The sequence below is a fragment of the Gadus chalcogrammus genome, chromosome 13, assembly GCF_026213295.1.
Source record: "Gadus chalcogrammus isolate NIFS_2021 chromosome 13, NIFS_Gcha_1.0, whole genome shotgun sequence".
Taxonomy (NCBI): domain Eukaryota; kingdom Metazoa; phylum Chordata; class Actinopteri; order Gadiformes; family Gadidae; genus Gadus; species Gadus chalcogrammus.
Window position 1 is genome coordinate 3639356 of NC_079424.1, and position 12072 is coordinate 3651427.

The window sequence follows — 12072 nt, forward strand, 5'->3', positions numbered from 1 at the left end:
CAACCTGACTGTCTCTCTACCTGCCTGTCGGTCCCTCTACCTGGCTGTCTGTCTCTGTACCTGGCTGTCTCTCAAAGTGGGTGTCTAACTGTTTCTCTACCTGCCTGTCTCTCTACCTGTCTGTCTCTTTACCTGGCTGTCTCTCAAAGTGGGTGTCTATCTGTCTCTCTACCTGTCTGTCTCTCTACCTGCCTGTCTCTCTACCTGCCTGTCTGTCTCTCTCCCTGGCTGTCTCTGTATCTGGCTGTCTCTCAAAGTGGCTGTCTAACTGTCTCTCTACCCGTCTGTCTGCCAGATGAGTCGCTGGCGGCGGTCGGTGGACGAGCTGCAGGTGCGGCGGCGGCAGCTGGGCGAGTGCGAGCGCGGACAGGAAGCTCTGAGCCGGGTCACTTCCTGTTTCCAGCAGCTGTCGACCGCGCTGGGCAGCAGCTGTGACGGCAGCTTCCTGAGAGAGGAGATGGAGGAGAGCAGAGTGCTGGCCTACAAGATCTGCTGTGGTACGACCCGTCTGTCTGCCTACCTGTCTGTCTGTCGACCTGTCTGTTTACAAGATCTGCTGTGGTACGACCTGTCTGTCTGTCTACCTGTCTGTGTAGCCTACAAGATCTGCTGTGGTACGACCTGTCTGTCTGTCTACCTGTCTGTGTAGCCTACAAGATCTGCTGTGGTACGACCTGTCTGTCTGTCTACCTGTCTGTGTAGCCTACAAGATCTGCTTTGGTACGACCTGTCTGTCTGTCTACCTGTCTGTGTAGCCTACAAGATTTGCTGTGGTACGACCTGTCTGTCTGTCTGTCTACCTGTCTGTATAGCCTACAAGATCTGCTGTGGTACGACCCGTCTGTCTGCCTACCTGTCTGTCTGTCGACCTGTCTGTTTACAAGATCTGCTGTGGTACGACCTGTCTGTCTGTCTACCTGTCTGTGTAGCCTACAAGATCTGCTGTGGTACGACCTGTCTGTCTGTCTACCTGTCTGTGTAGCCTACAAGATCTGCTTTGGTACGACCTGTCTGTCTGTCTACCTGTCTGTGTAGCCTACAAGATTTGCTGTGGTACGACCTGTCTGTCTGTCTGTCTACCTGTCTGTATAGCCTACAAGATCTGCTGTGGTACGACCTGTCTGTCTGTCTACCTGTCTGTGTAGCCTACAAGATCTGCTTTGGTACGACCTGTCTGTCTGTCTACCTGTCTGTGTAGCCTACAAGATTTGCTGTGGTACGACCTGTCTGTCTGTCTGTCTGTCTGTCTGTCTACCTGTCTGTCTGTTTACAAGATCTGCTGTGGTACGACCTGTCTGTCTGTCTACCTGTCTGCCTGTTTACAAGATCTGCTCTGGTACGACCTGTCTATCTTAGCCTATAAGATCTGCTATGATACAACCTGTCTGTCTGTCTACCAGTCTGTGTGTCTACCTGTCTGTCTAGCATTCAAGATCCGCTCTGGTACAACCTGTCTCTCTGTCTGTCTAGCTTACAAGATCTGCTCTGGTACGACCTGTCTGTTTGTCTACCTGTCTGCCTTCAAGTTCTTCTCTGGTATGATCGGTGTTAATGTGGTCTGGTGCAGACAACGTCCCACGACAACATACGCGCTCACACTCAGTGGGGGGTTCTGTGTTGACCGTGACCCCCCAGGGTTATCCCGGCGGCTGGTGGGCCTGCTGGCCGAAGGTGACCCTAGCTCGCCCTCCCCGGGGGAGAGAGAGAGTGCAGAGCGAATCTGGGTCCTCTTCCTGTCCGCGCTCGAGCACTTCCTGCTCGACCTCCAGAAGGCCAGCAGCCTGATTGGACGGTTTCCACTGACTCAGCGCTGTGATCGACGCGCATTGGTCAACACAGGTCAGCCCGCCAGAACATCTATCTCAGGGATGAACACCGATGGGGTCTTCATCAGTTTAAATAAGGGACCACCCTTAATATAATACGTTCTATTGGGTCAGGTGACTATAATACGTTGTAAAAAATGGTCATGTGACTACTAAAAGGGGCATGTGACTATAATACATTATAACAGGGTCATGTGATTATAATACGTTATAACAGGGTCATGTGACAACTAACAGGGTGATGTGACTACTTACAGGGTCACGTGACTATAATACGTTATTATAGGGTCATGTGACTATAATACGTTATAACAGGGTCATATGACTACTAACAGGGTCATGTGACTATAATACTTTATAACAGGGTCATGTGGCTACTAACAGGGTCATGTGGCTACTAACAGGGTCATGTGACGACTAACAGGGTCATGTGACTACTAACAGGTTCAAGTGACACCATGGCGGGGGTGGCTGCATGCGCGGCGTCGGTCCAGACCCCCTGGATCACCGTGGAGGAGGAGCCAAGCCCGGGGCTGACCAATCACATCACAGGATTGGAGGATCTGCTGCAGGACATGCAGCTCAAGGTAGACTCCTCCCCCGACCTGGGTCCAGGTCTCTGGTTCTGGTCCTGGTCTGTGGTCCTGGTGGATGGTCAGGTCTGTGGTTCTGGTCCTGGTCTGTGGTCCTGGTGGATGGTCAGGTCTGTGGTTCTGGTCCTGGTCTGTGGTCCTGGTGGATGGTCAGGTCTGTGGTTCTGGTCCTGGTCTGTGGTCCTGGTGGATGGTCAGGTCTGTGGTTCTGGTCCTGGTCTGTGGTCCTGGTGGATGGCCAGGTCTGTGGTTCTGGTCCAGGTGTACAGTTCTGGTCTTGCTCCAGGTATGTGATCCTGGTCTCTGGTGGGTCTGTGGGCATTGTGGTTCCAGGAGTGAAGCTTTGGTCTGTGTTTCAGGTAAGTCCAGGTCTGTGATTCTTCAAGGTCCGGGTCTTTGGTTCTTCAAGGTCCAGCTCTGTGGTTCTTCAAGGTCCAGCTCTGTGGTTCTTCAAGGTCCAGGTCTGTGGTTCTTCATGGTCCGGGTCTTTGGTTCTTCAAGATCCGGGTCTGTGGTTCTTCAAGGTCCAGGTCTGTGGTTCTGGTTCCAGGTCTCAGTTCCCTTCTGGTCTGTGGAGGCGACCCAGCAGGCATGGGCGGAGGCTGCGGACCTGATGGAGGACAGCGTGGAGGACCTGATGGAGCTGGAGGTCGTCTCCAATGATAACAAGATGAACTCCTGCTGCCCTTCCTGCTGCCGCCTGGGCTGTCTGCTCTATTTACTCAACTAGCCAATAGGATCAAAGCCGGAGATCAACTAGCCAATAGGACGAGCGCCTGAGATTAACTAGCCAATAGGATCAGAGCCTGAGATCAAATGGCCAATAGGATCAGAGCCCTAGAATCACAAGCCAATAGGATTGAACCCTATAGATGGCATCAGAGGACCAATCAGGCTTCTTAATCGGTTAGCTTGTAGCTGCCAGGGAGCTAGCTGTGGTTAGCTTGTAGCTGACAGGGAGCTAGCTGTGGTTAGCGTGTAGCTGACAGGAAGCTAGCTGGGGTTAGCTTGTAGCTGACAGTTGAGCTGAGGGGGTTTTCCGTAGCACACATACCCCTGTGCTCCATAAGAACCAAAAAGCACAACACAACTAAGTTTGGAAGAAAATTTCTCAGCCTTTGCAATAAGGGCTTATCTCACGGTACTTCATCCTTAGCGTAGTGATTGTGCTAGGGCCTCCCATTGTCAAACAGTTTGAGTTGATAACAAATTATATTGGTAAAATACTTTTTTGGTGAAGCCAGGGGGGAGATATTCTTTTGTTTGTGTACGGTTGTTTGTACACTCAGACAGGAATGTTCCTTTAATTACATATAATTAAACTGTCACCCAGAACCTCACAAGATATAAAACATGAAAAGCACCCAGCTAATGAGAACCTAAGAAATATTTTATCTTATCAAAATGTATTTGTCAACCACAAAGTTTACTACAGGAATTAAATGCTAGTATCTCCAGTGAACCACCTAGAGGCCGTTAGAGGAGCTACATGCTAGTCTCTTCCTTGAACCACCTAGAGGCCGTTAGAGGAACAACATGCTAGTCTAGCAAACAACCCTTAGGTATACAAGTCATTTTACGGTTAAAGAGATAAACACCTATTATTGTGGTTATTTTAGCACTGCTTCACATGCAATAATAAACAATATTTTACTTAATGTGTACTTTCTTTGTACAGGAAAATTAAGAAAATGTCAAATGGATAGTGGTTCCGACTGTGTGCACATGAAGAAGCAACGATTTGTAATTATATACCACTGATGTTAATACGTGTATTTGACATGTATAAACCATATGTCACCTATTTTAAATCTTTTACCTTCTCACACTATCAACATTTTCACTTTTAAAATGAGTACTTCAGAGGTCCCAAGAAATTAGGTAACTGCAAATCATCTCTGCACTCATTTACATAATTATTCTCTAATTGCGCCATGGATAATAATCACATATCCTGCCTCAATGATCGAGAATAATTCTCCCCCTAAAACCATTGGTACCGCACGTAAATAATATGCCCGAATTTGATCCTAACAAATAATAGTTAATAATAATAAAATAGATGACATACTGTGTCTCTAGCTTCACACAAAAACTATAAAGCAGGAAATTGGTCTCCGAGAGGATTATTGTTTCTATCTCGCTTCTGACTGTTTCATTGGACTCGGTTTTGTTTGGACTCGAACCACTTTGGACAATCCCTGGTCCTGACCAGCGCTCTGCCACACGGGGATAAGGACTTCTCTCGTCCATTGGGAAACAAACTTGACGACGACTAGAGTATAACGGCGTGGACGTCCGGGTTCCCCCCCCCCCCCCCCCCCCCCCCCCATCATACAGCGATATGCAATGACATTCTTTAATGATATAATTGTATTAATAATTATATATAATAATAATAAATCTATCGGTAATCATACAACATCAGGGGTGCGGTAGATCAAACGCATCTTTATTGACACAGGGCAAAGAACATAAAAATATTGTACAAGCGCATACACACGCGCACAAACACAGACACACACGCGCACACACACACACACACACTAGCCCACAGGCCTCTCACACTCAGACAGGACGAGACATGGTGGTTCAGCTTTTGAAGACCGCATTCACGTGGGCTTTGAACGCTGAAACAAGAGACATTGATTCATCTTTATATTGCTTTTTAATACATTTACATGCAGGGCCATTAAGCAGACGCTTTTATTCAAAGTAGTAGTTCGCCACACTAGAGATCATTAGTAGTTCACTAGAGCTCATTAGTAGTTCACCATACTAGGCAGTGTTTTACCCCAGCACTGTATGGTTAAGGCAGCCGCCATAACAACAACAGGGTCCCACCCTGACTACCAATGTATACAAAAAAAAAATATTTATATATTTTTTTAATAAAGATTTTTTTTATTATTATGCATTAACAAAGTACAAAAGGAAAGAAAACATACTTCCATCAAGTACAAAAAATAAAGATAAACAATGCACGGGTAATACTATTGAAAACAATAGTCGTGCCATAAAGCTTTTTGAATGGATTTGAAACGGCGGCATCAGGTGGTTGTACATATTATTGCGAACTGAAGCCCTCACGAAGACCGCAGGGCTAATAATAATAATAATGGATTGAATTTATATAGCGCTTTTTTTTTTGAACGTATGTTAGGGACATACCGGACAGAAATTTTACGGAGGGGAGGAGCCTCGGAGGAAAAACTGACATTACGGAGAATCACATAGGAATGAATGGACTATCGGTCGGAGAGGGTTTGGATCGCATACGAGAATGTACGTATGTGGAATCGAGGCGTTAGCTTCCGAGATCAGACGAGGTGGGGCGTGTCCATGGTGGTAAAGGACGCCAAGAGACAAGCAGTAGTTTATGACTCACCCTCCTGGTTGTCCCATAGTTCCGCAGCGGCCACGTTCAGAGGACTGTCGTTGTTGGGCTCTGCGGGGAGACGGGTTCAAGCGGTTATCCAATCGCACACTTTGCCTTACTTGTGACCCACCTGTTCAGCGTGCTCCCGAGTGAAGCCTTTTAACGGTAATATGCATGTGGATCAATAAACCAAACAATGGCAGGCTCTTTGTTTAGGGAAAACATTATTGAACACCCGCGGTTAAAGTCGGGTCATATACTCAATCCACACCTCACAGTTAGTGACAAGCTAGTAACTAGTGTTACCTCCCAACAGTTAGTGACGAGCTAGTAACTAGTGTTACCACCTAACAGTTAGTGACGAGCTAGTAACTAGTGTTACCTCCTAACAGTTAGTGACGAGCTAGTAACTAGTGTTACCACCTAACAGTTAGTGACGAGCTAGTAACTAGTGTTGCCTCCCAACAGTTAGTGACGAGCTAGTAACTAGTGTTACCTCCCAACAGTTAGTGACGAGCTAGTAACTAGTGTTACCTCCTAACAGTTAGTGACGAGCTAGTAACTAGTGTTACCTCCCAACAGTTAGTGACGAGCTAGTAACTAGTGTTACCACCTAACAGTTAGTGACGAGCTAATAACTAGTGTTGCCTCCTAACAGTTAGTGACGAGCTAGTAACTAGTGTTGCATCCTAACAGTTAGTGACGAGGTAGTAACTAGTGTTACCTCCTAACAGTTAGTGACGAGCTAGTAACTAGTTACCACCTAACAGTTAGTGACGAGCTAGTAACTAGTGTTGCCTCCCAACAGTTAGTGACGAGCTAGTAACTAGTGTTACCTCCTAACAGTTAGTGACGAGCTAGTAACTAGTGTTACCACCTAACAGTTAGTGACGAGCTAGTAACTAGTGTTACAGCATGGGTATACCCAGGCTAGCGTTACCTCCTAACAGTTAGTGACGAGCTAGTAACTAGCGTTACCTCCTAACAGTTAGTGACGAGCTAGTAACTAGTGTTACCTCCTAACAGTTAGTGACGAGCTAGTAACTAGCGTTACAGCATGGGTATACCCAGGCTAGCGTTACCTCCTAGCAGTTAGTGACGAGCTAGTAACTAGTGTTACCTCCTAACAGTTAGTGACGAGCTAGTAACTAGCGTTACAGCATGGGTATACCCAGGCTAGCGTTACCTCCTAGCAGCGACTGTATGGACAGCAGGATTGACCTGACGTCGTACAGCGCCGACCACTTGTCCTTCAGGATGTCCAGGCAGATGAAGCCCTGCTCGTCCACGTTGGGGTGGAAGCAGGGCGTGACAAACTTGACCCGCGGCGCCTTGTAGGGGTAACCGCTGGGGAACTCCAGGGACAGCTTGTAGCGCAGCCCCTCGTACACCTGGAGCACAACGCCGCGGGTTAGCACGGGTCACAGCTAGGTACAGCACAACGCCGCGGGTTAGCACGGGTTACAGCTAGGTACAGCACAACGCCGCGGGTTAGCACTGGTTACAGCTAGGTACAGCACAACGCCGCGGGTTAGCACGGGTCACAGCTAGGTACAGCACAACGCCGCGGGTTAGCACGGGTTACAGCTAGGTACAGCACCTCACCACTAGTGAGTGCACATTACCACTAGATAAAGAGCAACCGATAGTAACTACTAGGTACCGAAGATCACTTAGTTAGAGCACATTACCACTAGTGAAAGCCTGTTACCACTAACAATCACTCATTACCACTAGGCATATTACCAGTTTACCATAACCCACGGTATGGCAATTGTTAACGGTATTATAGCTTCTACAGTCTACAATGCATTATGGTACGTTACCAGTATAATATCTACTAGTCTACAATTCATTATGGTACGTATATTATCTACTAGTCTACGATGCATTATGGCACGTTACCAGTATATTATATCTACTACAGTCTACAATGCATTATGGTACGTTACCAGTATAATACCTACAAGTCTACAATGTATTATGGTACGTTACCAGTATGATTTCTACTAGTCTACGATGCATTATGGTACGTTACCAGTAAAATATCTACTAGTCTACAATGCATTATGGTACGTTACCAGTATAATAATATCTACTACATTCTACAATGCATTATGGAATGTTACCAGTCTATCTTTATTCATATGATGGCCTACCGTTTCTACAGCTCCGTCAACGGTTCCGATCCACTTGAAGAGGTTGTCCGACTCCGGGAAAGCCGAGATTCCCTTATCACCCGACATCTGAATACACATGATCCAACATCAGTTAATCTTAATTCAGAGGATCCTACATCAATTAATCTGAATTCACGTGACTGCTCATCAATTAATTTGACTTTACATGATCTAACATCAGTCCATCTAAATTCACATGCTTCAACATCATTCCATCTGAAAATATCTATGAAATATCAAACATCTTTGCCACGTTACGTGTCAAGGAAGGATTTAGACCGCTTTTCACTTCTTCAACTGAACATTCCTGTCGGATCCCTGACGTCATTTAACGTGATAATTAGCAAATTACACCTACGTAATTAACAAAGCTAACTAGGCTTCCCCTCTGCAATGAAATTTAATGAACTTTTCAAAGATAATTCAATTTAAATATTTATTTCTACCAAGCAGATTAGGAATACAAAGTCAAAAACAGATACATGTTACTCACTAGGTATACGTTATTAGGTTAATTAATGTTAGACTCAAAGAATCAGCCGTTTACCATAAGAGTCATCAGCTCCTGCTGTAATCTGCCAATGAAGAAGAAAAAACACAATAAATACCAAAACCTCCTGGCCACCCCATATAAAACAATATCTAATAGAAAACATTTCCAATAAAACTTCGTACAGAAATATCACGTGGTATACAACAGATTGTTCAATGATATAATGATGTTATGTATAATGCAATGTGTATCAGAATCATAATAATGCATCATAAAATGTATATTAATATGTCGTATATTAATATGTCGCATGTATGCATCGGCTAGTGGGATGTGTAATGTATTTCAAATTAAACTCCTGTCAGTATAATATTATGTGTATCCCATCATATATAAAAAATATGCAATATGTATCGGTTATAGTACAGTTTACTGTAATGCATGTCCGATTAATTTATGTCCGTCTAATGTAACGTGTATCCTATTCTATATTTTATAACACAATGTGACGGTAACGCATTATGCATCGGAGGCTGGTTACCTCTTCGTCACCGAGCCTCGGGCTGCGCTACCGCCGGCCTCGCTGCCCTTTAGGGCGGCCGTAGAGGCGGCGGCGGCCGGGTCCGTGTTCTGAGAAGACATTTTACTGGAGGGATCTGAGGAGCACAGAGACTCTGAATCAGGACAAACTCGGATTATTAACATACTTTGAATGGGAGTTCACCTCAAAGACAGTTAGCTCCATAAAGAACATAACTGGTGTCATGGGATCAGCGTTAATATAAAGACATTAATTTGACAAATACATCTACTGTGACGATGTTTTGGTCATTATATGGAATTATATTCATTACATTGTTAGCTAACGTTAGTATATAAGTTAGTATAACACTAACTAACGTTACCCACTGATCAGCCCAGAGCTGAAACGTTACCAATACATGCACCGTTAGATTATCATATTAAAGATTATCATTATAAGGGCCATCGTCATATTCCGACAATCAAGCATGATAGCGCAGTGAATAGTTAGTAGTTAACATCAATATATCATTAGAATATAGTGAATAGTTAGCAGAAGTGTTGGTAAAACTTACAGCTGGTTGAACGACGACGCAGTGCAGAATTCAAACACTTCTCTCTAGGGCGAGAACCAATCAGCGATCAGGGTTTTAAACCTGATCCAGGTCTGATTGGTCAACTGGAAGCATGCGCAACCACAACACAAGCGCCTCATTGGTCGGAGAAAGATCCCGGAATCGACTCCGTCACTGCTGCGTCAGTGCCATGCGCCGCGCTATAACACCGGAAGTCGTCACTGTTTGTGTACAGAATCTCACCGCGCCGTGCTTTCTTCCAACACTTCTGTTAAAAAACACAATTAATTCATAAAAAAATATTATAATTTGATAGTTATAATATGAACGCGCCTCCAGCCTTCGAGTCGTTCCTCCTGTTCGAGGGCGAGAAGAAAATCACCATCACCAAGGACACCAAGGTGCCGAACGCCTGCCTCTTCACGCTCAACAAGGAGGACCACACGCTGGGCAACATCATCAGAGCGTAAGCACCCCCTAACTAGTACCACTAGTCACTAGTACAACTAGCACCATATGCTGGGCAATATCATCAGAGCGTAACTATCCCCTAACTAGTACCTCTAGTCACTGGTACAACTAGCACCACACGCTGGGCAACATCATCAGTGTGTAACTACCCCCTAACTAGTACCACAAGTGACTAGTACAACTAGCATCACACGCTGGGCAACATCATCAGATACTCACTAGGTAATCTAGTACTACTCAACAGTACAACTAGTACTACTCACCAGTACAACTAGTACTTCTCACCAGTATAACTTGTGCTACTCAGTAGTACAACTAGCGCCATTCACTATAAAACTAGAACTACTCACCAGTAACTATCCCTTGCTCGCTGTATGCTAAACTAGGTTAGTTCTAATGTTATTCTTGTGTTTTAGTATACAAATATATGTGTTTTGTATTGTTGATTAGTAAATGATATAACCATTCATGTGATTTGTGTCGTTGATTCCCGCGAGGCACGTCACCACCTACAGTGTTTTAGTGAAATTAATTGAAGTGTGTTTTGTGTTTGCAGGCAGCTGCTCAAGGACCCTCAGGTTCTGTTTGCCGGTTATAAAGTCCCCCACCCTCTGGAGCACAAGATAGTGATCCGGGTTCAGACCACCCCGGACTACAGCCCTCAGGTAACGACTAACTATAACTAGTACTCCTCCTGATGGTCAACAGGGTTCAGACCCCCTCAAGACCACAGATCCCAGTTAATTAGCTAACTACTAACTATAACTAGTAGTTAATAGTTAGCTAGGTGACTATCAGGGGGATAGTCACCAGGGTTCCGACCCGCCCAGACCACGGTCACCAGTTAGAGGTGCCATGACATGCCACCAGGTGTGGTGTGATGACATGCCACCAGGTGTGGTGTGATGACATGCCACCAGGTGTGGTGTGATTAACCGTTACAAGCCGTTTTTGGTAATCTGGTTGGACAAGCCCACCTGTGATGTCATAAGGGGCAGATTTCCAAAAACGGCTTGTAACGGCTAATCACACCACACCTGGTGGCATGTCATCACACCACACCTGGTGGCATGTCATGGCACCTTTAACCAGCTAACTAGTATATATAACTCTGCCCCCTGATGGTCACCACCAGGATTCATGTAGCCATCCTAGCAAACCCAGGTCCAACATGATTGGTAACCGACCTGTCTGTGTCACAGCCTGGCTATAGAGAAAAGTGCAGACCATTAACTGTCGACTCCCCGCTAGTCTTAATAAGAGAGGCGGGATGACAGAGTATACAAATGGAGCCGGGACCTGTTGTCATGGGGATGAGACCTGTCGATGAGATGTGTTGTCATGGTGGTGAGACATGTTGCCGTGGTTATATGACCTGTTTACACGGTGATTAAAACGGTTAGGGATAAAGGATGGCTCTTTGTTGCAAGCTGGCTTGGGTGTTTACACGGCAGAGGGTCGAACCAAGGTAGTCCTCTTCAAGGGGTCACGCTAACAAACCTTGTGTGTGTCTGTGTGTAGGAGGCGTTCACCAACGCCATCACAGATCTCATCAGTGAGCTGTCTCTGCTGGAGGAGCGCTTCAGGGTCTCCATCAAGGACAAACAGGAGGGTATCGAGTGACCCCGCTCCTCCTCCTCCTCCTCCTCCTCCTCCTCCTCCTCCTCCTCCTCCTCCAACCTCCTCTTCCTCATCCTCCAAGCTCCTCCTCCTCTTCCTCATCCTCCCAGCTCCTCCTCCTACCACCTCCTGTCTTTAGTGTAAATATGGAACCATGTCCACTTTTCTAAATAAATATTAAATATCATCCTCCATGTCTCTTACCTCTTAATGTATATATATATTTATATCCTCTTTAAACTCTCATATTCTTTATTTTCTATATATTTTAATATATTACAATTTTTATTTATAATTCATTTTATTTATTTATTTATTTTAATTAACAGGCCTATATCATTTTTTATTATATATATTTTTATATATATTTATCGTATTTTTTAAATATATTTATATAGGACCTATATATGATA

General features: G+C 45.1%; 3 protein-coding genes across 4 annotated transcripts; 2 read left to right on the forward strand and 1 right to left on the reverse strand.

The window, feature by feature from the left end:
• The first annotated feature begins 295 nt into the window (after positions 1 to 295).
• LOC130402492 (regulator of G-protein signaling 9-binding protein-like) lies at positions 296 to 4122 on the forward strand. Its single transcript, XM_056606680.1, has 4 exons — positions 296 to 497; positions 1636 to 1839; positions 2271 to 2413; positions 2970 to 4122. Exons 1-4 carry the CDS (start codon positions 296 to 298, stop codon positions 3147 to 3149), a joined length of 729 nt encoding a protein of 242 aa, XP_056462655.1. The 3' UTR covers positions 3150 to 4122.
• Positions 4123 to 4848: 726 nt separating this feature from the next.
• LOC130401990 (ubiquitin-conjugating enzyme E2 C-like) lies at positions 4849 to 9653 on the reverse strand. The gene is made up of 7 exons (XM_056606051.1): positions 9569 to 9653; positions 9013 to 9127; positions 8526 to 8553; positions 7958 to 8044; positions 6985 to 7189; positions 5808 to 5867; positions 4849 to 5049 (listed from the first exon to the last, which is right to left on the reverse strand). Exons 2-7 carry the CDS (start codon positions 9111 to 9113, stop codon positions 5012 to 5014), a joined length of 519 nt encoding a protein of 172 aa, XP_056462026.1. The 5' UTR covers positions 9114 to 9127; positions 9569 to 9653; the 3' UTR covers positions 4849 to 5011.
• A 129-nt stretch (positions 9654 to 9782) lies between these two features.
• Positions 9783 to 11845, forward strand: LOC130402089 (DNA-directed RNA polymerase II subunit RPB11-a). Of its 2 annotated transcripts, XM_056606196.1 has the most exons (4): positions 9783 to 10034; positions 10596 to 10704; positions 11561 to 11685; positions 11742 to 11845. In XM_056606196.1, the coding sequence occupies exons 1-3, from the start codon at positions 9892 to 9894 to the stop codon at positions 11660 to 11662; spliced, it is 354 nt and encodes a 117-aa protein (XP_056462171.1). In that variant the 5' UTR covers positions 9783 to 9891; the 3' UTR covers positions 11663 to 11685; positions 11742 to 11845. The 2 variants fall into 2 exon arrangements, with proteins under 2 accessions (XP_056462171.1, XP_056462170.1); XM_056606195.1 differs by lacking the exon at positions 11742 to 11845 and having other exon boundaries at positions 11561 to 11704.
• The last annotated feature ends 227 nt before the right edge of the window (positions 11846 to 12072 follow it).

Coding starts and splice junctions, on each gene's coding strand:
- LOC130402492 (XM_056606680.1), top strand. CDS start 296: ATGAGTCGCTGGCGGCGGTCGGTGGACGAGCTGCAGGTGCGGCGGCGG. Junction 498..1,635: donor GGCCTACAAGATCTGCTGTG/GTACGACCCGTC, acceptor GTGACCCCCCAG/GGTTATCCCGGCGGCTGGTG. Junction 2,414..2,969: donor TGCAGGACATGCAGCTCAAG/GTAGACTCCTCC, acceptor TTCTGGTTCCAG/GTCTCAGTTCCCTTCTGGTC.
- LOC130401990 (XM_056606051.1), bottom strand. CDS start 9,113: ATGTCTTCTCAGAACACGGACCCGGCCGCCGCCGCCTCTACGGCCGCC. Junction 7,190..7,957: donor TTGACGGAGCTGTAGAAACG/GTAGGCCATCAT, acceptor GTTGTGCTCCAG/GTGTACGAGGGGCTGCGCTA. Junction 5,868..6,984: donor CATACAGTCGCTGCTAGGAG/GTAACGCTAGCC, acceptor GTCTCCCCGCAG/AGCCCAACAACGACAGTCCT.
- LOC130402089 (XM_056606196.1), top strand. CDS start 9,892: ATGAACGCGCCTCCAGCCTTCGAGTCGTTCCTCCTGTTCGAGGGCGAG. Junction 10,035..10,595: donor CTGGGCAACATCATCAGAGC/GTAAGCACCCCC, acceptor TTGTGTTTGCAG/GCAGCTGCTCAAGGACCCTC. Junction 10,705..11,560: donor CCCCGGACTACAGCCCTCAG/GTAACGACTAAC, acceptor GTCTGTGTGTAG/GAGGCGTTCACCAACGCCAT.